The following is a 25,406-nucleotide window of genomic DNA, read 5'->3' on the forward strand; positions in this document are numbered from 1 at the left end:
CTGAATTTAGCCAAATGTAATAAGCTTTTAAACTGTACTTTTATAGAACTTTGGAGTATGAAGGTAGGGTAAAGGTAAGGAGAATCAACTGTCTATATTATTATGAAAATTGTCCGTCGAAATGTATTAAATTAGGTTAGCGCCACATTACCATCAGGGAAATGTTAAAGGAAGCGCCAATTATTAAATTATGTTAATATGTGCCGGCTGAAGTTAGCTTATCATGCGTGTGTAGTAAGGTTGTAATGTGTCGAACCAGTACGAACTATGAAGTCGGACAGTCACACATATCTCGTCAACCAATACAGTCGAATTATATATTGTTTAGAGCCTCGTAAATCAGTGTAGACCAAGTGTACCGTATCGAATAATAAATACATAATTAAAAAACGTATATTTTAACTCGCCTTTGTCTGATTTTACTCTGACATACAAAATAATAATTACCATTAAATATAATACGCTAAAGTGGTAGCCTCGACGTGATTTGAACACGCAACCTTCTAAAGTATGTTAGATACTTTTCATAAAATGAAATGTTATTAAATAAATATTAGTGCCATTCTCAGTTTACGTAATAAAATCATTCTAGGTGCACGTATTCTTGTAATAACTATTTAAGATTATAATTTACTACAATATTTTTTACAACGTAAGTTGTTGACATTTTTAATAATTAACTAATTTAGTCGATTTTTTAAAAACTCTGTATACGTCAATTCATCTACATGTACCTTTTGTCTACACGAAACGTTACTTCAGTGGTGTACACCAACGTGGTTATTTTTTCTCCCCTATGAAATAATTCTCCTTACCTCTACTACCCTCCATAATAAGTAAAAAGTGCGTATTTCATGTTAATGCTAACTGCAAAAAACATTAATTAGTATTTCAAATAGCAACCAGATTGGCGCTCGCGTGTTGGCCTTTTATTTTGATCTAAGATTAAGGAGGGTAGAGGTAAGGAGAACAATCTCATATGGGAGAAACTTGAATAAGTGCCCCATTTTCAGCACTAAATATTTACGTTTTGAGTAATTTTTTTAAATGGGTTCTAAGATAATTATATAATTTTAATTGAATCATCTTATCCAGATGATAGTGATGACGATGATTTATCGAGTGCTCCGAGTTTAAATCAATCAATTATTTAATTATCAAGTGATATATTTATTGAAAATATATATGATAATGAAACAGATGCGTTATTTGAGCCATTAATAAAATATCTGATGACAGGCAGTACTTTTGAGAGCGCTCGATTGTGCGAAGCGTTGCTGTAGTTGGAACATTCAACGTTGAGCATTATGCCGCATAATGCGCTCTAGTGCTGTAATTGGTAAACTACCAAAAATTCCGGATTGAAAAGGCTTAAACCAATTTAGTGCTACTCTCACAGACACTGCACTAGGTCCATAAACATCGCAAATTTTTTTCGTGGCTTGCGTTGCATTTTTACCTTTTTTGTAGTAAAATTTTAAAATGTATCAAATTTCTTCATTAGATTCACTCATCTTGACAGTACGAAAAATAAATAAAAATCAGACATTTTCCTAATTTCAATTTGGAATTATCTTCTTTAAAATTTAAACTTTTAATGATACCAAAACCAGCCAGATACAAATAGTATGGCCAAAGAGATTTTATTACAAGTTCATACATACTATTATGCGAAAAGATTTTTTCCCCAACCTAATAATTAACGACTAGTGTGGTTAGTGACAGTTTACAAGACCTCACATGTTTACGTAGTCCAAACTAATTTCGTCAATAATATAATCTAAAATTATTGTTGTGTTAAAACGTGGAGACATCGGTTGCATTTCCTTATCAGCTTTAAATAAAATATTCTTTGTGATTTTGTAGTGCTTACAGCTCTCTCGTCCTTTTTTATTTCCCATTTCTCTATCTTATTCTAATAACTTTCAGCGCCTTTTTTTAAATTTACCCGGCTGCTACTGTAGCGCCACCCTTATTTAGCAGATTTTAACGGACACTTTTTCACAACAGAGACGGTTCTCCTTACTTCTATCCTCCATATCTATCTAAGATAATGTCAACGCAGTTCATCAATATTTTCTTTTTGTATGAGTTTTTTTTTACGTTGCAGTGACAAAAATATATGAAAATGAATTGCTGCTGGTAATTGTATTTACTTCTAAGTCCGAAAGCAATAGCGATTGTAATTTTAGTTTCTTAATCTTGACGATACACGTAATTTCAAGAATAATAGATTTCTGTGCAAGGCCTTACCCAGTGGCTGAATAGCGCAAGCGTTAAAACTATCAAATCGTCCATCCGCATACGGGGACACCAGATACAAAGACATTTTTTATTTATAATATTTTTTTTAGATAAAGTTGTAACGTTGTTGTTTTGTATTATACATGAAATATTATTTGAAAATGTTAATGATGGAGTAAATGTTAAAGATGCCAAAACACCATTTTTTGTATTTTTGTCGGTATGTCTGTAATCTGTATGCTCTCTGTATGTTTGTGCATAAGGCAGGCAACGGTAGGCAGCGGCTTGGCTCTGCCCTTGGCATTGCTGAAGTCCATGGGCGACGGTAACCACTCACCATCAGTTGGGCCATATGCTCGTCTGCCTACAAAGGCAATAAAAAAAAAAGCTACGTATGAACTTCTTTATAGATTTTAATGAAAAATAATATTATCACAGCTGATTAACTACTACGTAGTATCCTGCACATAGTATAGAATTATTTTTAATGCGCCTAAATCAAACACGTACCTTTTCTAAAAAAAAATGAACTCGTGCGTATATAAGCACAGTACATTAATTTAATTAAAACTAAGTGTTGCCTAAGAAAGTTCCCAAAGGATGACGCCACAATATGCGAATCCGAATCTAAAAGAATATTGCACTTGCGTCCGCTATTCCTAAAATGATATTATGCGAAGATTTTAATAGAAGAATAGAATTACTCATTCTATATTAGAATAACTCTACAGTAATACACGGGAACGCCAGCTTATTGCATCGTGATAAATAGTGACAAAGCGCAATTTTTGCGTGACTGTTACACAATTGTTTGGGATCAATGTACAATTGTACACCCTGAGGCAGTGAAAGCTGTGATCAGAATGTTGTAAATTATTAGGCAAAGTAACAGACCAATGGAAGTAGTCATTGCACTTATTGATGATACCTTCGGCAAACGTTCCTAGTATTAGTAACACTGGTGGTAGAATATCTTGTGAGTCAGCATGGGTAGGCACCACCACCCGGACTATTTCTACCGTAAAGCAGTAATGTGTTTCGGTTTGAAGAGTGGGGCAGTCGTTGTAACTATGCTGGGACCTTACAACTCATACCTCAAGGTAAGTGGCGGCATTTACGTTGTAGATGTCTATGGGTTCCAGTAAACACGTGACACCAAGTGGGCCGTGAGCTCGTCCACCCATCTAAGCATTAAAACAAACCGTGGAAGTCAATCGTGAATATTTTTTAAGTACGTATTTCATTAGAAAAATTGGTACTCGCCTGTGGGATTCGAACACCGGTGCATCGCAATATACGAATGCACTGGACGTCTTATCCGTTAGGCCACGACGACTAAAATGATGCATGTGAGACATGTATCATTTTAGAGTCCAACAAATTTTCTTTCGAAATCCTTTTTAGCCAGTTCGTTAGTCTTTTCATTGCTTTTAATACTCTAATGGATATTCAAACTAGGTTGACGCTGTTACGCCTTCCCAGCTTGTTTAGGTACGAATGCAATCTTGACTACAAAGGCTCTATATGAAACAGAAATCTGTGGCACTGTGCATATAAATTGGATTAAACAGGACTATTTGGCGAGAACGCGAGAAGTGAAGTTGTGGGATTTGTTTTATTTGGTCTATTTAGTGTTTCTTCAGATTTAAATGTGTAATAACGGTGGTTCATTAACTGTTTAGTATCTGTGAAAGTGTACAAATTTGGGAAAATGAAACAAATCCGCCGAACGTAACTTCTCGGGATTCTCCAAAAAGTCCACTGAAAAAGTCTCAGTAAATGACAATATTTTACTGAGATTATATTTCATTTCATTTCACTTCATTCAAACTTTCAGACTATAGGCTGTATGGTATGATACCATTGTCTTTCCAGTTGGAAAAATAAAACTCCTACTGCCGACTGCCGTCTATGATTATGAGTCACTGATCCGACAGTGCGACAATGTGCATTTTCGCGCCAAAAGTGAAAAGGTTTGTGAGATCTGATTTCATAAACCAAATTAGTGAAAAGGGCAGGCACACAACAGTCATTCCTTTGTTGTGAGAAATCATCTATTTTTGATTGAGGTAAATGTTTTGATATCATTAAAACGTATATTCAATACCCAAAGATATTTATTTCAAAAATAAACATCGATGTTACCAACGTAACAAACTCAACTAATCGGGAATTGTCAATTTCGTAAGTCGCGTTTAGAATCGTGAAATTCAACATATTAAACCAATTATATTTTGGTTTGAAATTCATTTTTATTAAAGATGACTGTGATTGACGGGCTGTCCAATGAATAATAATTCTTAGCTTAGAAGTGTAAATGTGACTTTTTAGCTTTTATGTTTTGAGTTAACAGCTGCGGTGGAACAGTGACGCCGTGTAAAAAATGGTTACGTCTAACATAATTTCCGATAAAAAAGTTGTTAAAATGGATAATAGTAACGTTGCCGTTGTACCGCAAAGAACATTATTGGGTGAAGTTAACGAACATATAACGTGCCCATTATGTCGAGGGTACTACATAGATGCGACCACAATAGTGGAATGCTTGCATTCCTTTTGTCGTAGTTGTATTATTAAACACCTTAAAGCAAAGAGCTACTGTCCTGTATGTGAAATGATGATAAATTCGGCAAAACCCAATATCAAACTTGACAAAGCACTGCAGGACATAGTCTACAAACTTGTGCCTGGGCTCTTCCAAAAAGAAATGGAAAGGCGGCAACATTTTTATGCCTCGAGGCCTGGACAAGCCGCAACAGCTACACCAGAACAGAGAGGTGAAGACACAGAAAGAATAATTTTCAGTCCTGAAGATGTCATTTCATTTTCGTTAGAATATGCTGATGTCACAGATACTGATAGCATATCCAGTAAATCTTCAGATAGTAATGAGCCTCCACCAAACTCAGCATCTACTAGAAGATATTTACAATGCCCAGCTGTTGTGAATATAAGTCACCTAAAAAAGTTCTTAAGTAAAAAGTTTGATGTTGACAGTTCACAGTTTGCTATTGATATCTTATACAAGAAAGTACCTTTACCTGACTACTATACTTTAATGGATATTGCTTATATTTATAATTGGAAAAGGAATGAGCCTATGAGATTTTTTTACCAGATAATCGATTATGTAGCAATAAGGAACAGAATTTTTGATATAAACAGAAAACGATCACACTTTCATGATCAAAAATTGAGTCCTGTTTCAACAGAAGATACAAGCACTAGCAGTCCGGCACCTAATTTGCATGATCATGCTTCGGAAGCTTCTTCTGGACCTAGTAGTCCCGTTCCTGATGATAATAATAGAAATACTCCTGAAGTTTTGACCAATGATAAGATGAATGTACAAAATGACGAAAGTTGTAATGATAAGAATGATTATTCCTCAACAAACAAGCTAGATGAAGATGTAGAGAAATCTCAGTTTCTGAATTCATTTGAGCTCACTGCTAAAAGTAGCTGTATACCAGTAAAATCCCCACAGAAATTCAACACAGAAAAACTATCTCTTGCGAAGGAAGTGGTTACTAAAAGCATAACAAGCAAAGTGAAAGCTGAAGACCCAACACCTGATAATTTAAAAAGAAAAAATCACACATCACCTCCTACACCTGAATTAAAGAAATTAAAAGTGGAAATATCAAATTGTTTGCCTAGTTTCAGTGTTCAACCATCAAGCTCTAGTATTAGCACCAAAACAGAAGAAAATCAAAGAAAACACGAAACTGTTGATTGTAACAAAAATAATCAATCTGCTATAAAAAATAATGCACCAAGTGCTACTCCAACTACCAGAGATTTGAAGCAACCACAGACAGTAAAGCAACAAGTTGGTACTAGTAAACAAACCTTGGATAATTCAGGTGTTAAAAGAACAGTTGTAGGACCACAAAATATTTTATCTCCCAAACGTAAACCTCCAAATGAATCCACAGCAGAGCAAGCAATGCCGCAACAACAACAGCAACAGAAGACTCTATCTCCTTTAAAGTTACAAATACCAAAATTAGATGCAGTTTCCAAAACAAGTGAAGCTCCAAAACCCCCATTAAAAAAGATACCAGATCTCAAACCGAGCATGCCAATGTTGCAATCAGCTCACAGTAAAAGTCCAGCTATGAATAAAGTCAGAATGGATCTATTGGCTAATAATAGTGACCCTACTATTGATAGAAGCAAAATATTATCACAAGTAAAATCATCCATGGGTGTACAAAGCCCAGCCCAAAATTCAGGCGACCCATTGAAATCTCTGTTTGACTCGTGCAAAATAAATATACCATCTTCCCTTTCCATTACTTTAACAGATCAAAAATCAGACAATCGCTGTCCTGTAGATACATTAGATCCTAAAAAAAATTTTACTAATAAAAACTTAGCTGCTGCTAGTAGTAGCAGTATTTCTGCCCATAAAGTGCCCAGCCCTCCAGTACACAATTATATAGAAATTTTAAAATTACCTGAATCAGATTCTAATTTGAAAAAAATTGCAAAAAACGAAGCTGATTCTAAAACAAATTCTCAATGTAAACCTGAAATAAGTCAAACAAAACCTACAACCAAAGGGTCAGAGACTTCCACTAAAGGCCCTGTTCCTAATTTAAAACCTATTGCTGACACAAAACTTGCTAAACAGGCTGGAAATTTTTCAACACCCATCACATTTCAACAAACTTTTGAACAGCAATTACAGAGCTTACAATGTGACAAAAAAGGGAAACCAAAAAATAAGGCACAGGTGCCTAAGTTGGTGCCGGCTACCCCAAAATCCCTTAGTGCTGTCACTAAACCTATCATACCAGTAAACAAACCTACAAATAGTTCTAGTACTGAAACTAAAACCGGCACTGCTTTAGATTTAACAACCCCTCACAACATTCAAAGTCAATTAGCTGTTCAGCAAACATTTGATAAAGCTTTGGAAACTATGCATTCTATAGCAAATTTGGCAAAGAAGCAGAATTTGCCATCAAAAGGGATCCCAATGTCTTTGACACATAGCAATATTTTTCCAGGCATCACAAGCAGACCTTTAACTGCTGGAATTAATTCAGTACGTTTATCATCCCCAAATACTATAAATCAAGTAAAACTTGATAAACCAAACCCAAATGTGCCAACAGTGACTGGTAATAATAGACAAGAAAGTTCTATAAAAAGCAGCCAAGTAAAACAATTAGGCAATATGAATTTGACATTGCAGTCTCCCGCTTATCAAATACCATCAGCCCACCCACCTAGCAATGCACAACCTTCACCAAGGTCTCAGACACGTTCTCCCAGTTCATCTCCTAAATTGGTCATTGCTGAAGAAAAACAAACAAGTACTACTGTAATGGAACACAATGTTAGCCAGTTGAATCAAGTAACTAGTACACATATTACTAACTTTGGTACTCCAAAGGGAGAATTATCTAAAACTTTACCAGGTCCATCAAAACCAAGTCTTAAGCAAGTAAAAAACCTCAATACAAATAAAGTTAGTGGTGTATGGCCATCTTTGACTTCAACACTTAAAACCACTGCATCATCATCTATGAGTAGTAATTTATCGCAGCATATTGCTAAACACATGGAAGTCAATGCTTGGATCAAAGCTCAAAGGCAGTATGAATTTATGAAGAATATGGGACATCAGAATCAAAATGAATATCACAAAGATAAGCAGTAGATGTTATTTGCATATTTGGATTTTAATTTGAGTGTGTAATTTCATATTAGGCTGGACTGGAATATGCTAACCACAATTTCATATTTTTATAAAATTTTGTTTTATTTTATTTTGGTTATTTCAAATCAGTTGAAGTATTCATATTTAATTTTAGAGATAAAAGTTATTGTGATAAGGTAAAATGCTTCAGAATAATTACCTGAATTATAAGATTCTAAATTCAAATACCTAGCACAATTGTGCTTACTGAGAACTATTTTTTTATTATTTAATTGGGAATAAAGCATAATATTATGTTAGTAATTAATATAATAATTATTGCATTAAAGATAATTTTAATGATTATGGAAGCTTTTAACAGTTAAATGTATTGTGGTTTAAATAAAATGAGCATCTGAATAATTTTAAAATTAGATATAAAATGTACAATGTTTTATGGTAGAGAATATTAATCAAAAAATAACCAATGTTAATGTCAGGAATACAAATTTTATTATTTAATATAATTATTTCACAGTCTTCTGATTGTTTTATTTTTTACATTAGCCCGTTACCAAAAAGGTAAATTAAAATCTGTTTAAAATGAAACTAAAATCTCCTATGTTGTTATTTTATGTGTACAACTATATATTTTCAGATGTCTGTTCAGGCCACGATTCCATTTAAACATCGTAAAAGAACTTGTTTTAACAATGACGAGAATAATGATTTATCTAATATAAATTATGTTCCTAAGGAAAGAACCTTAAAAAGAAGTTTAAGAGATAGGAAAATTAAAATCGATGATGGTAAGTGTTGTTTGAAATAAATAATTTTAAATCACTAGCACCAAGTCGCCCGCGAGCTCCTCTGTCCATCTATAAAAATGAAAAATAATTGACAACAGGACAGAGCATCTTATTGTCTGTCTACCTAGTTGGTTTGAAGACTTATCTTCTAGACTTATAAGGCAATCGTCAACAAAGGTTCATTGATTGTACAATTGCGAATCCTTAATATGTTTGGACATATCATCCATAACGAAGCTCATTAGAACAGTTAATGGTTCAAGGAAGAGTAGACGGTTAACACTCTCGCGACCGATCACCCACAAGATAGACAGACCTTATTATGTCATCTACGAAGTGTTCTCTTATTGAATGTACACGCACCGCCACAAATAGAGAGAGAAGCCTCGCAAAAGCCGCAACCAAGGAATAAAGACAATACATAACCACGACCACTTCCCCAGGAGTTTACGACTGAGAAGAAGTCTTATAAGGATATCCAATCTATATATCTTAAGAGTAACAGTCTATAACATAGTGACTTTTTAGACACCCCCATTAAAAAGAAAATAATGTTTTCAGATGACAGTTCTAAAGTAAAAAAAAGTAAAAGTTCTAAAAATACCACTGATGATAGAGCAGCAGAAGTATGTTCATCTTTGAATGATGAGTGAGTATGTTTTTTCTTAAGTAGGTTAATTTGTAAGATGTCGGATGTATGGTATTCAAATCAAGAGATGCGACTATGTCGTGGTTCAACTCCTATGACAAGTGATTTTATAAGTGAATATGTACCTAACGCATTCATGAACTAGGTACATGAGAAATACCACCGTCACCACATTGGATGATTGCTGGAACTACTGTGTCCGTCTTGAGAGACGCGTCCGTCTATTTCTTGTGACGGTCGGAACACGGGCTTCTGAAAAATTGTCCTCTGTGGTGGGCTTGATATGGAGATCGTGCGCACGATGGCACTGAACGGAGCTCCTGAATGATATGCCAGCCCTATTGAATTTGTTGCAACTTGATCGAGAATACCTCACCTTCTAAATCAGGGCTGTCCTAACTACATACCTGTGCGGTCTAATTAAATTTACTAAGAAAGCTGGAGGGCAGCAGATTTTCAGTTTTCAAATAAATAAAAATTCAGTGTAATAAATACTTTCCCAATATACAATTTCCCCATTCATAGTAAAACATAGCTTTACTTTTAAATGATGTCATGTGAATGGAATAATACAAGAACAAAGATAAATTATAAATATTGATTATATGTTTCGACAAGGATTCTCATATGCGAAGTATTTATATCCAAACTATTTTCTGATAAAACATGCGTCGCGGGTCGCATGAAAACAAGTCGCGGGCTATTGTCTGGACAGACTTGTTCTAAATAGTTCTTACAGATCGCCGCGTAGGGCATAATAATACAAATTCTATAATATGCTATAAGCTCTTGACAAGCGAAATGAAAAAAACTAATCACTAATTTTAAAAATGAAATCATCTAATAGTCACCCTTTTATGAATGCAAGTATACTTGAACTTATAAAGAAATGCACCTTCAAACCGGAAAAATTTTTTTTTAGATCCCCAAAAATATTGAAGCCTTTAACAAGTAGAGAAATGGAAATCGAACGGCTCGAAAATTTTCTAAATGAGCATTTGGAAAATGAAGAATCAGCATCAATTTACGTATCGGGTCAACCGGGAACTGGGAAAACAGCAAGTCTGTCCTATATTTTGCAGCAACCAAAAGTAAGCAAATTCATTATCCATTTCGATTAATTTAAAAATGATTTCTACTCCCTGCATTATCATATGAATATCTTGACTTAAATGAACTTTTAATTTTTTTTACCAACTTTTTAATTTGTTACAATTTATAATTAGTAAAATTAAAAAGCTTTCAAAAAATCTAAACAGGCTAAAACATACTCTTAACATTGATGCATAAGTTTCTTGATTTATTGTTTTATTATATATGTACCATATCTTTAAAAAAATTGAGAGATTTATTTTTCTTTTGAAATTAAGCCAATTAATGTCACCACCACATCCTGTGTAGGTAAATACATCCTAGATATATAAACCGAAAATCACTTTCATCGAAATATGTAAGGTACCTTTTCATGAACTATATGCTGCATTGGCCTACTTAGTTATAAAGCGAATACAGTCACTGTATAATAAAGGTTTTGCAGAAACATCTAATAATAGTAATAAAAAGCGTGGATGTAAAATGGTGTTTAAAATTCTGACATATAAAATATTTGTAAAATTGATAAAATGTTTGTTATACGCATGGCACGTTTGATAAGACACGTTGTTGGTATTTAAACTATTAACCTGTTTGAAATGTGGACGCATACGTGCTTTCTCAACAAGAGAAAATGGCTTGAAAATTATAAAAAAAAAATCTAACTGGAAACATGGAAATCACGTTAAAAGTAAATTTAACTGTGCATTTCAGACAGCAATATTTCTACGCGACGTTGTAAAGAAACATAATTAATAGTCAGGCCCGTTTTAGCCCCATCCTTTTTAAACTGAACACATGTAATACCTATATATTTTATTATGTAAAGTTATTTTCCTTGTTACAGATCAAAGAGGGCTTTAAGCAGGTATACATAAATTGTACTATGATGAAATCAGCAGCCAGTATTTATAGCAGAGTGTGTAAAGAGTTGGGCTTGAAAATGACAGCTACCACTGAAAAGGCATGTGTTAAAGCAATAGAAAAGTATCTACAAAAAACACATAAAATGATGTGAGTGTTAATAGTGATTGTATTTTGCATTGTTGATTAACTTCTTGAGAAATTCTGGTAATTGTTGCTATAACCCCTAAAATCTATAATAAGAACTAACCATTAAAAATTGTAAACATTTGCCATGAATACATTAATGTTTGAATTAGAATGGCAGATATATTTTTGATTTGCATCTATGATTTCCTTTTTTTCTTCTTAGAGGGTCATGAATGTATGGTGACGAGGGTTCACGTGTCTAATGTTAACCGTTACTAAATTTCATAGACATCACAATATGAATCTCGTTGTCCCCAATAATATACGACGATGATCATTTCTACTCTTCAAAGACATGTTTTCTTTGGAGCAGAAATAGGCGAAGAGGATGGGAAAGGAGCATGTGGCTTTATATTATGTCCTGATAATGATAACCCACTAGATATTGTTATAAGAAACAATCTTTTGTTACAGCTTGTTAGTATTAGACGAGTTGGACCAATTAGACAGTAAAAGACAGTCAGTGTTGTACAGTATATTCGAATGGCCAGTCCTACCAAACTCACGAATAGTTTTGATTGGGGTGGCGAATGCTTTGGATCTAACTGAAAGAACGCTACCGAGGCTGCAAGCGAGGTGTTCCCTAAAGCCACACACTTTACACTTCGCACCATATACCAAAGAACAGATCATAAAAATATTCGTCGCCGTGTTGGCGAATGACGACAAGGCTAATGTTTTTTCGCCTGTTGCACTCCAAATGTTAGCAGGTAAATATATCAAGATATTCAGCCAGTCATCTGTGTATCCACGAAAATTGTTAAGTATTCGTAGAAAATATAATATATCTTTACCTATGAAGTGGCCGTTTTACAATACTGGCCATTGGAAAGTTAATTCTGTATGGCTGGCAATAAATTACAAATTCAAATGAGTTTTATTGAAAAAAAATGGAAATTTAGGTTCAAATTCAGTCATTTGTTTGTAGATGAGGTTTTTAGTTTTTATTTTTTTAATCAATAACGACACGACGAGCTAGGGTTGGAAGTTTTGCGTCACTCACCGTATTCACCACTATCAGACTTTGCGCCGGTAGAATTCTACTTGTTTCAAAGTTTGGACAACTTGACAGGAAAAAATTCAATACCCGAGAAGCCAGTACAAAATACCTTTGAAAAGCTTGTTAGCTCCCGTACATGTGATTTATTCAAAAAGAGCATTGAAAAATTACTACTGCTCTGGACTGGCAGAAATGAATCGATACTAAAGGTGCACGTTATTATTTAAAAAAAAAACTTGAATTTTCTGTACTGTACTGTACTCTAAATAGAAACGTAAATACTTAATATAATGACAAGTAAAACTACTTTTAATTAAATTAAGATTATTGTTATGCTACAGAGTCAAATATTAAACGTTACATTCAAAACTAATGTTTCGTGTTTGTAATTTTCAGCGAAGATAGCCGCTGTATCTGGTGACATGAGAAGAGCATTAGATATAGGACGGAGAGTAATTGAGGTCGCAAATCGAAACAGATTTGCAGAAAACAAATCTGTCGATAGTTTATTGAGGGATTCGTCAGTGACCGTGGAACTGAAGGAAGTTCTGCAAGTTCTGAATAACGTGTACGGTGGTTCAACGAATATAGGATCAGAAGTCGACGAAGGGCTCCCGATGCAACAGAAACTGATATTATGCAGCTTAATATTGATGTTGAATAAGGGAAAGAACACCGATATTCTGATGGGAAAGTTACATGAGGTTTACAAAAAGTAAGTTTTCTTATTAATTTATCACTTTTAATTTTTTCAATTATCGTTTGTTGAACTCTTTATTCGTAAGGTGGGCAGATGAATTTTGCTGATGTTAAGAGGTTACCCAGATTCCAAAGATCCTGAATAGGAAAAAAATCCCTGGTCATTGTCGAGGAATAATAACGAAAAAACAGGCTTCTTCATGCTTCTTTTTTGTCTACTTATCTGCCAATAGTGTGTCGCCAATAGTGGCTATTTTGACTTCACCTTGACTGGTGGGTGAGTTTATTGGGGTTCAGACTGAAAGAAATTGCTAACACCTGCCCTCTACCAAGAGCAGTGCTTCGCTGAACATCATCTCTAATGCCTCAATTGTTAGGATAAGGCATTGCATTTGCCGTAGAAAATTAGAGAATAGAATAGATAGTAAATAGACAATTTTTTTAACCAAAGTTCAAGGTTTAGGGAAATCTACAACTGTAATTATAGTAGTACCTGTTATTAGGTTTATGAAAACTGATGAAGGCATATTTTTATTGCCTAAATGTGTGGACGAGCTCACTAGCCACCTTTTCTTGAGTTGATAGCGATGAGTTCTAAGTCTCAGTTTTTACATACAATGGCTACCCCACCCTTCAAACCGAATCGCATTACTGCTTCAGGGCAAAAGTAGGCAGGGTGGTGGTACCTATCCGTGTGGGCTCACAAGATGCCCTACCACCAGTATCTAATTAATTAGTAAGCCAAATTATAATTTTTGCGGGTTTGATTTTTATACACGATGTTATTCCTTCATCGTGGAGATCAATCGTGAACGTTTGTTTGTTAAGTACGAGTTTCAATAGAAATATTGGTATCTGCCCGTGGACATCCTGCCTTTTGGACATCGGCGCAGTTGCATCATTTGATACGAATGCACCGGACGTCTTATCCTTTAGGTCACAACGACATCCGTCTAGTAATTTTGAAATTTTGTAATTGTTTAGTGCACAGTACGATGCACTGTGTAACTCGAGACTCGACCCCGATGATGAACATTTGTAACTTAAAGAAGTTAAAAAATAAAACGCCCAGTTTTGAAATGTGTCTGATTGTTGAGATTTAATGTTGTGCATATATGTGTGGATGACCCTCGATCGACCTGGTGTTAATTACTGATACCCATAGATAACATCAAGAATGCTCTACCCCACCTTGAGATCCGAGGTCGATGTTCCAATTGTATTGCGTAGCGGCTGTCCCGCCTTTCAAATCGGAACGCATAATTACTTCGTGGCAAAAGTAAGCAGGACGGCTATACCCCTGCGGGCTTAAGCAGTACGCCCCAACACCAGTAATTACGCAAATTTACTACGCATTATTATGTATACTAGTGGTCACTCAGTGGTCGAAATTCAACCAAATTAATTTAAATTATAAGTTTGAACATTATTATGGTTCTACTGTCAAAGACTATACTTCTATTAACCACATATTTCACCAAGACTAATTAATTACACTATAGACAAATAATATTAAAGACAAACAATATTAATCTATTCTCAATTTGACCACAGGCTAACAATAAACAAAAAAATTATATGTTTATGCGTGTGGGTGTCAAATACATGGTAGTGTGTGTAATATTTTTATTTATTGAAGTACGTATTTCTGCTTTTTTTTAAATAGTACCTGTTTATGTGATTTGCGCACTAATATAGCCAAATCACTACATTACAGTACACGTTCAGCACTCATATACAGCGGTACTCACCACATCAACATACATAGATAGGATTAGTTACTTGTTAGCGAAGTATATAATAAACGGATATTCTTTGACTATCAGTGGTTTCTTCCTATCTAAATCTCAAGTTGTGTACGCCACATTCAGCAGCGCATACAGGGGTAATCTTATCCTTTACGCAACAATGTCTTTATTATCTTCGTATTTTGTAACATCCCTATTAATTGATTGTGTTGTGCAGGGTGGCGGCGTCAAGGAACATAGCGGCGCTGGGGCTGAGCGAGCTGTGCGGCGCGTGCTCGCTGCTGGAGGCGCGCGGCGCGGTGCGGGTGTGCGCGGGCGCGGGGCGGGCGCGGCGCTTGCGGCTGCACTGGGACCTGCCCGAGCTGCAGGCCGCGCTCGCAGACAAGCCGCTCCTCGCAGAAATACTTCGGCACGCCGCCTAATCATTGCCAAGGCATATACTCGGCCCACCGAAATATTCCATCACCCTTTGCTGTGAAGCATTCGTGCGTTCCGATTTTAAGAGTAGAATAGCCTCATTACTGCTGGTAGGACCTCTTGTGAGTTCGCACGGGTAGGTACCACCGCCCTGTCTATTTCTGCCGTGAAGCAGTAATGCGTTTCGGTTTGAAGGGTGGGGCAGCCGTTGTAACTATACTTGATACCTTAGAACTTATATCTCAAGGTAGGTGGCGCATTTACGTTGTAGATGTCATATGGTCTCCAGTAACCACTTAACACCAGGTGGGCTGTGAGCTCGTCCACCCATCTAAGCAATAAAAAATAAAAATTTCATCCTCATGTTTCAAGGTGGAATGTCATTGTAATTTCTAAGTTCGGTAACCAAATAGCTCCGGGTAGACTAAGTGAGGCTGCTTTTAAAAAAAAAACCCTCCTTACCGAAAAAGTTTCTCGAATACGAGTGGCGATATTTTTGTATGCCATCATTTCATGCAAGAGCGCTTCCTATTATTACCATAATCGCTTTCAACTGTTCACACAATAGTAAAATCTCGCATTAAATCGGGCGATAATCAAGAAGACATTAAAAAGGACATTCACCTTTGAGTGTCGAAACCGTTACGTTTGTATAATCTAGACATTATTTGCTGATTCTCTTTGGATTCAAAAAACGTTTCTCGCGTGATACAGTACTGGATCTCCATCGATATTCTTGTCTACATCACAGTATTGTTTGGTAAAATGAGGAAGGCAGCTGGCATAACGAATTTGTCAAGTTTAGTATATTGTTAGTCATTAATCGGACAGACGATCTTTATAATAAAATTAGACAAAAAGCAAGGCCTGTAATAGTTAAATGGCATATAATTGGGCGAGAAGAGAAAAACGTTCTTTATTTGTATGCTGCTAAAACAATTTGTGTCAATCGGAGTAATAATACAAGGTGCGTTCTATTCACACACCATTGTACGTTGCGCAACGAGGCCTGAGCCACGCGATGCGCTCGATGAGTGAATGTCTCGGTTTCGTATGTATCTAGAGATTGCGCAGCGCAGAAATCTCTTAAATGCGGTATTAAAATGCACACGTACATACTAGTGAACGTTACGTGGTTACGACACTATGAGAACTGTCGTGCGAAAACAGATTCGTACGTTTCTCTAAAATTTGCACACCTATTATGACGCTCTGTCGTTAACCATCTCGTGGAACTGCGTGTATGTAACTTGTTATTAAATACAAAAATGTGTGTAGTCTTAGGTTTAGTGGATAATTAATTTTAAGAATTTTTAACCATTGACTGAATTATTAAATTTCATAATAAATTGTTTTGTTACTCATTTGATTTGCCTAAATAGAGTTCAGTGATTGAGAAAATGTTTTAATGTTATGTTAAGAATAAGTATGTATTTGGGATGTGCTCAAAGTACATTTAATTTTGTACATTATATTGTCCTTTACTCTAAGCCAGTCTAAGCTAAAACTGTTTTGTTAAAATTTATAAAACATAAGCGATGAAGAATAATGTTACTGCAATTCAATAATCATGTAAAATGTAATTGATTTGGTGTTGAAATGTATATTTAATGTGGCTGTTAATTAATAATCAAGTTTTTCTTTAAACAGTTTTAAACTTATTTTAAGTTTAGCCTAAGGATTAAGGAATTCAAAGGATTTTTATTTAAAGACATATTTTTATATTCACGACAAAAAGTTTTACTCTCTGTACACAATCCTTTATTTTTTTACGATTGTTTGTTTGTAACCTAACTTTTGTTTCTTTGTGATTATGGAAGTATTGAGCTGACGTAATAAAATTATACCTTTATTACCTAATTTTATAGATTTGTTTTGTTTAGTTTTTTTTTTTTAATTAATAAATGACAAGAAATGAAATAAAACATTGAAAAACGTACACGTATTTTAATGCTATCTAGTATACGTTAGTTACATTGGTGCAATTAAAAACTTTACAATATGAATTTTGAAATTAAATTCAGATTAACAATATGTACAAAACAAAACGAAAACGTTTCATTTTGAAAAACCATAATTTTATTCAATCTGGTTAACGTTTTTGATACACGAATTTTGAACGATACATTATAAAAAAATAAATAACTTAAACGTAGTAAATCTACTAGCCGCTCTTTGTACAATGTCAACGTCAGCCATCAAAACTACTCGAAGGGTGAGAAGCTTAGAGACGCAGTCCCGGGTTCCGTGATCGGACAAAATTAAGTAGTTCATCACTGTCTTCGCACACGAATGGCTTTACGTGGTGGCAAGCCACATCGTGCCATTTAATGCCATCATTATAGAAGTTGTTAAGTATCGCCAGACAGGACTCGTCGTTACCCTATTGGAAAGAAACATATATTTAAAAATAAAGTTTCAACATTAAACCCAATATTAATTTCAAAGATATTAAATTTACATTTATTTCGTCTTTAACGTAACTTACTTGAGCAGCTTCTCTGTTATCAGGCTGCGCTTGACCGTAGCCACCGGTGTAAGACCAATCGCCCGTGTTACGTTGGGTGGTGGGCCCGATCTTGGCTCCCGAACCTGACCAGAACCAACCGTTCACATTTGGAGGCTGTAGGTCACCGCGGTCACAGCCGGCGAAATTACATTTACGACCAGAAGTCCAAATGTAACGTATGTTTCCGCGAGCGATCCTTTGCTTTACAAATTCGTTTTCCTGCAACCATATTATATAAAAGACTAAGTACGGTATATTTTAAAATTAATTATAGTACTAAACTAAAGATGTAAAAAAGTGTTTTGTGATTACAATGATACAAAAATGATAACAATTCATAAAAAAAACTGTCTCTTGGTCTTGATTACTATGATTAAAAGTACTAAAATTTCTTAACTAATTACTTTTTAAATTATTACATTTGCAGTTTAATCTAAAAATACGATTATATTCAGATTCTGCATGAAAAAATTGCCGGTATAAAAATGTAGGTGTCTGGGTTAAGTGATTGATTTGTATTCATTCGCCATATACAGCAACTCCTTATAATTATTTATAATTTAAGTGTCAGTATAGGGAAGTATGCGTCCGCAATGCACGTCCGGCACTGATGGAAGTGTGTTACACGAACACGGCTAAAGAAGGTAAGTATTTGTGCCGCGCGCCACTTGTACGGCCCCAACGCGTGTTGATCTTGACGCGCTCGGCCATTGCACCCCTTTCACGCAATAACTTCAACGCTCTATAAATTTTGGATTTGCTTAATCGCGTGCATCATACTCAATTATCTTATGTTTTTTATATTGGCTTTGACGGGCAGATGAGCTCACGGTCCATCCTCTTAGGATGTTAACAGAGCTCATACATAAATAGGTTTCGACCGCCATTCAACTTTAGGCACGAATAAGGTCGAAATTCCACTCGAAATCGTGCTTCTTGAACTCGGAACTTTTTGGACCGATTTCTCGCTTTTTCAATACCACAACGGATTGTAAGTGTTATGTACAATTACAAAAAAGCTTTAATAACATTAATTGCGTATAGAACTCATCGTAATTCTGATTTATTCTTCAAGCGACTAAAATGTACCTGTCAATGCAATGTTAATAAAATTGCATCCTTCTTTAAATTGTACATCAAGGCTTTACAAAATTAGTATGAAGTATCAAACAATTTAAATAAAATAAATACATTCTATTGGCCTCGCTAAAGAAGACGCTTACTAAGAGGAGTATGTATTAATAATGACAAATGTGGATTGGTTTTTCAAGGTCTAATGAATGCATAAAGATTGCTTCACAGACAAAAGAACTTTTGACCTAACAAGGTTTCTGCAACAATAGTTTGTAAACTGAATAGAGACGAATAAGAGGGCATCTTTTTTATTGTTTTCGCACGAGCCTCCGGAAGCCCGTAGACATCACCAAGTGAATGTCGTCACTCACCTTGAAACATGAGATCAATAAGGTGTTTAGCAGTTGTGTCAGCTTCTTTTATTCCAAATAAATTAATGCTTCACGGAAGAAATAAGGAAGATGTAAATTACCCGTGTGGGCTCACAATATATTCTGATAAGAGCATATACTTTACCTGGGGTGTTTCTAAGGAAACAGCGTCCATGCAATGCCTGCGGCAGATGTTCCTTGCGTCCAGCCAATCCACTTCTAAGCTGCGTGTTGGAGCATGTTCCCAGCTAAAGAAATACGAATGTAGTACTCCCCGTGCATCGCGGTATGTCGAATGGCGTACTCCTGTTCAACAAAGTAAAAGGTTATAGAAAAACTACGTACTTACATGTCATTAAGTGATTAAATATGTTTACCAAGTTAGATGGGCGGATGAACGTGTCGTCCACTTGGTCCTAACCGATTACTGGAGCCCATGCTTAACATAAGACTGAATACTATCGTACAATTTTAGATATCAGAGTAAAGTCTCAATTGTATTAAAATTACGATTATCTCGGTTTTGAACTACAACTATTGATGTATTTGCCGCAGATATAGATAGAGCAGTACGACACTAATCCGTTGCTGTTTCATAGGACACTAGCTTTATCCAGTCTAGTCATGACTACTGTTTATAATAAGGGGCCACTTGTTAATGAAAATAAGTTAATAATACTAAAAATAAACGACGGGGAAGTAACAGAGATAGTTTAAGATTGGAGTATCTAATTAGTACCAATTTTTCCAAGGACATGCACTTGACATATCTTCACAAACGACTTCCACAACGAACAAGTAAGCATCGTGTATTATAAATCAAACTCATTAAGCCCTAAATGAAAAAATTTGTACCTACTGACGTAGGTCCAAAATTATACTAGAAACACTAAAATGTATTTCGCATGTTTAACCGTCAACAATAGCTACTACTTACTGAAAAGTGGATTTCGACATGACTTAAGTAGGTTTATGCTTTTGTTTGTTTCGCAATTTTACACGTTGCAGTAGGTATATAATATACTAGTGATTTACATATATTTTTTGTATTTATAGCTTTGAGTTCTGCTAATAGTATATACCCTAACTAAATTTTAATGACTTGTCATGGTTTTGCAAATTTAGGAATTTTACGGGCTACGTTTCCAATTTTTTAACCGACCTAAAGAAGAGATTCTAGTTTTGGATAGTGCGTTTTTTTAATTCCTTAAAAACAATTGACAAAATTTCACCTGTCAAACAGCCTGAACAGATCTCAAGTGATACTTACCGTTGACAAGCGGTATGTCATGTAATTAGTTAAACAGCTTGATGAAGAAAGAATCTAAGATTATGTATATAATTTGTGCTATTTAAATTATACTGTTATATACGCTCAGTTTTATTTTTACTATTTTTACACTATTTAAAATGATCTACATACCGAACATAATATCAAAAATATTCTATGTTTGTGAAATTCAGATTAATGCGGGACATTACAGTCAGTGAAAATCTGCACTGCACAATCAAAATGAAACTATCGTCAGGTCGTTAAATGAAGCGATCCTTTCATAACTAGAAAGTGGGTGCACGGTTTGAATCAAAAATAAATGAAGTCAAAATAAATTATAATTGTATTATTTTAAAATTGTTCAAAACGTTTACAAGTAATTAAAGATTAATGGTAATATTTTACCGGAAGCCTTATCAAAGATTTCGTAAGAGTTTAAACATAAAAATGTAATTACGTAACAGTCGATATTAGTTATGTATGACCGACGAAACATCTTTGTATTTACTTAATGGTTATTTCCTGTCCAAGCGCAGTGATGTAACCCATGCCAAGATGTTATTTGCGAGAAAACGACTTAGCGACGGTGGAAGTAAAACCCTGCATAACCTTTCAAAAGAAAGTAATTATTATACAAATTCAGTGGGCACAGCACTCGAGCATAGTTACTTCTCAATTGCAAAGAGAAAGTTGTGGAATATTCTCTCTTCTACATTGGAGGTAAATCGTAACGATTACGTATAATTCCTTTTTTTATTTATTCTTTATTAGAGCCATACACCTATTAGGTTAAGTCGGCTATATAATTCCTTTATAAAGTTCAAAATTTTATAGAATACTATTCTGTTACTTATTTATGATAAATAAATAAACAAGTTTTGTTTTTAATGCCTGTGTTATTTGTGTCATGAGTGCGAAAACATTTACGAGACAAAATCAATTAGGTACGTGCCAATTTTTATAGATTAAATGAAAATATACATAGTATGTAGATATATACCTACATAATAATATAAATATTGTCTAAACATGTCGACATATACCTTTTGCACGAATTCCGCAGTACCTAGTGCTTCTTTTGTTCAGGACATTGTGTGTAACATATTATATATGTACATTGATTGAATGGCCTGAATGCACGTTCGCTGATTGTCATCGCGAGTGCGCTCCCATATAATGTGACAACACATGTACTATTTGCCGCACCCTCCACATATCATGCATTGCGAAAGTTTGTATTTTCCCATCATTATTTCCTTCTTACTAAGAGAATACTTTTTACAAAGAAATATACGATAAAAAAATACGTATAATATTTTACAATTTTCTATTACCTTAAAAATAAATTTTTAGTCCCTACAAACGAAGCGATTATAAAATTATTAAAACGCTTGGATTATTAGAAACGTTTAATTTGTTTTTACTAAAAACCATTATCCAATTCTGATTATAATCGTCTCTAAAAATTTCTATTTAAATTACATAAGTTTTCTCACATAATTAATACAAAATAAATGTGTTAGGCATGTAAATGAACCCAGACATGTATAATTTCTAATAGCCATAGTCATGTTTGACTTTTCTGGCATATCGACATACCATTTACAGAAAAACGGAAGTGTCGAGGATGCTCTTTGCAAATGATCTACCTTGATTATTTTAATCAAACTATTGGAATTGGTACTCAATGTACATACATGTCTATACATCTACGTTGCCAAATAAGGCACAAGAAGTTGTAATTCTAATCTATTGCTCCTATAAAAGGCTTATGTTCTTGAATGTTGTTTTATTTTGTTTATAATATGATTAAAACATGTGATATGTATACTATTCCACTCATGCAACTTTGGAAACAAATTAGTTTTAATTTTTTTTAATAAGTAGGTAAAATAGTATTTATTATACACGATGTTCGGTGACGGTAGTGTATTATTTAATTTATTAAACGTAATGCATCATATATTTTTGTAAAATATATAGAATGTTGCATATAGAACTTTGCAGATTTATGTTTAATTGTAACTACTTTTAATGATTATTTTCGCTTTTTTTATAATCATCATATTATTTATGATCTTCAAATCCTTCACAATTTTCGTGCTCATGAATTAGCATGAATGACTAAGGTGTTATTCGTTAATATTTAAACATAGTGCTAACCACCATCTATTTTTCTAGATTTTTACGTTTCGTTAAACAGAGAACGAACTAATGATATCTTGAGGTCAGGCAGTTTGTTGGACTTTGTTATTTTTCACGTCGAGAATAACAGGGTACACACGTCTGCAGTTGGCTTTTTGGCGGGAAAGCGAGGAGTGAAGTTGTATGAATTGTTTTGTTAATAAAGTACTGCTGCAGGTTTACACCTGTAATAATGGTGGCTTATTAACTGTTTAGCATCAGTGAAAGTGCACGAGTGTGGGAAAATTAAAATGAAACAAAGTCGCCGGTCGTGTCTTCCCGGATTCCTCCAAAAAACCACTGAAGTCTCAATAAATAACTGAGCCTGTTTATGCCTTTATTTTATCTTATCTCATCGCGATTCATTTAATTTCATACTCAAATAGATCAACTTCATCTCTTTTCACCCTATATTATTTTTTCATATAAAAGAATATTAAATAGTATGTGTTTATTGAAAACTAACTGAAGATTTTGATAAACTCGACACTAACAAAAATGACATCGTAAGAAGCCATCTTAGAAAACAAGAAGTCTGCAGAATGTCAACATGTTCTGGACAATGCTGTCAACATACATTTGAAAAATCCAAATACTTGCTAAAAAATAAACAAATTAATTCTACGTATGGTGCGCGAGGCCATTGAAAAACAAGACTGACTTTAATAGAGAAGAGTGTTGGCGATTATCTAAGAGTTGAGGTCCTCTATCTTGAAGGCGAAAACTCAAGTCAAAGTTACCATGTCCATTTCTGCGGCAAAACAATTATGCATTCCGATTGGAGGCTGGAAGCACTGGTATACCTACAGTATAATTAAGCCTTCTGTCTCATATCTCAAGGGGGGGTCGAGGCATTTTCGTTATGTTGTCAATGAGTTCCGGTAACCACTATACACTAGTTGAGCTAACTGTGATCGTTCACTTGTTTACGCCATAAAAAAAATAAAACATCCAATATCCATAACTAATATATCCATACCAATCAATAACTCACAAAAAACCAGAAAGTCGTTTGATTTTTTAATGGTTGGTATAAAATATTTAGGTACCTATAGGTTACAACTTAATAATATATACTTACTATTTATATTCATAACTTAGTTAATGTTTTCCCGTCTGTACAATATTCGTAATATTTATATATTTGGTAACTATTTTATAACTAGGTACATACGGTTGGCACAACTCCTGGGATCTGGTAAAGCTAGACGTCTCTGGGCCTCAGCGAAGCATAGTGCCGCGAACAAAACTGCTGCCGCCAGGCAAAAGTGCCGGCTCATCTAAGTACCAAATATAAATAGATAATTATTGTTAACAATTGCATATTTATATTGATAATAGGTTACAAGGATATAAAGAACTTTGGGATCGAAATTGAATATAATGGTGGTTCTTTTTCATAATGTTTAAAGTCAGATTTCAAATTAGTGACTCGCGTTGGGTACATGGGAGATCATAAATTTATTATTGTACATATGTTGCAGTTTAAATAGAATCTTAATTATAATAAAAAGCATTTTAAGGTTTTCGATATTATTGAAGTATTCAATTCATTTGATATAATTGAACACATATTAAATAAATGTTTCTTCACACACAAATATTAAAAAAACTAAAGTGTTTTTAATAATAATAACGTAATGTACAATACACGATTTATTTACACGAATATAAAGTATACGTTGAAAATATTAATTCATTCAGATCCAAGTATAACTTGTTTGATAGGTACGTTTTGATATTTTGATGAAAGTGGTCGTGATTCGGCCCCATATTACGTGTTCGCTTTCTTTTTGTTTATGCAGACCATGAATGCTTGAGGACAATCGATACGTGAGACGAATTTATTTTCTTGTATTTGTGAAAGCGAACCCGCTTTGCTGACCTCCTTGCTTTGGGTGTAAAGTGTTTGCGTGAAAAGCTGCTCGCTATAACACGCGAGAAATCGCTGATTCGGGACGCATTTTACTGCAAACGAAAGTTCTTGATCTTTCTGCTTTTGTTTATGTCATTTTACGTAAGACATGTGTTGTATATACACAATAACGAGTTGTGTAATATCTGTAAAATAACGGTACAGACGAAGATACATAAAAAAAAAACAAAAGAAGGCCTGCCAGTAGTTTGAAAAATTACGTTGTTTAAAATTAATGTATCTTAATTAGTAAAAGTTAAGTTAATTAGTAAAATTATTAGCTAAAATGACCAGACGAGCTATTCAATAAAAAAAAAGAGCTCGCGGTCCACCTGAGACTTAAAGATGATGTTAGGTGGTTACCGGGGCTCTGTTTATAGCCGATTTTTTTTTATATTTCCGTCTTCTTATTTAAAGTATTCTCAGGTCCGACACTACACTTCCTAAGTTTCGAATCCTTAAGCGCACTCTGTTTATAATAAAAATTGAGGCTCATATGTGCAGCGCGTACCTCTGTAGTGTTGATGAAGACTGTGAAACACGGATGCGCGTACTTGCGGAGAACGGCTACGGCGGGCGCGTGCTGCTTTGATGTAATCTGTACGCAATGAACGACTGTGAAGCGCGACGGTGTCGGAGGGACTAACGCTGGCGCAGGTTTCCTCTCTAATTAAGCCTCTGACATTCATTCACTTTCACTTCCAATGCAAGAGAAG

The 25,406-nt window shown here is 34.6% G+C and overlaps 2 protein-coding genes and 1 long non-coding RNA gene across 5 annotated transcripts; 2 read left to right on the plus strand and 1 right to left on the minus strand.

The window, feature by feature from the left end:
* The first annotated feature begins 4,183 nt into the window (after window positions 1-4,183).
* On the plus strand, window positions 4,184-17,301 carry LOC101743694 (polycomb group protein Psc). Its single transcript, XM_062677107.1, has 9 exons — window positions 4,184-7,914; window positions 8,073-8,094; window positions 8,556-8,706; window positions 9,268-9,355; window positions 10,278-10,446; window positions 11,295-11,461; window positions 11,915-12,210; window positions 12,897-13,215; window positions 15,165-17,301. The coding sequence occupies exons 1-9, from the start codon at window positions 4,628-4,630 to the stop codon at window positions 15,367-15,369; spliced, it is 4,704 nt and encodes a 1,567-aa protein (XP_062533091.1). The 5' UTR covers window positions 4,184-4,627; the 3' UTR covers window positions 15,370-17,301.
* CTL4 (C-type lectin 4) lies at window positions 17,297-25,379 on the minus strand. Of its 3 annotated transcripts, none has more exons than XM_012692842.4 (5): window positions 25,245-25,379; window positions 23,950-24,055; window positions 19,464-19,624; window positions 17,853-18,092; window positions 17,297-17,747 (listed from the first exon to the last, which is right to left on the minus strand). In XM_012692842.4, exons 1-5 carry the CDS (start codon window positions 25,377-25,379, stop codon window positions 17,589-17,591), a joined length of 801 nt encoding a protein of 266 aa, XP_012548296.1. In that variant the 3' UTR covers window positions 17,297-17,588.
* Window positions 20,261-21,479, plus strand: LOC134198757 (uncharacterized). Its single transcript, XR_009972931.1, has 2 exons — window positions 20,261-21,040; window positions 21,128-21,479. It is a non-coding gene; the product is annotated as an uncharacterized LOC134198757 (long non-coding RNA).
* Window positions 25,380-25,406: the final 27 nt, after the last annotated feature.

Source organism: Bombyx mori, chromosome 4 (assembly GCF_030269925.1).
Source record: "Bombyx mori chromosome 4, ASM3026992v2".
NCBI classification, from domain to species: Eukaryota; Metazoa; Arthropoda; class Insecta; order Lepidoptera; family Bombycidae; genus Bombyx; species Bombyx mori.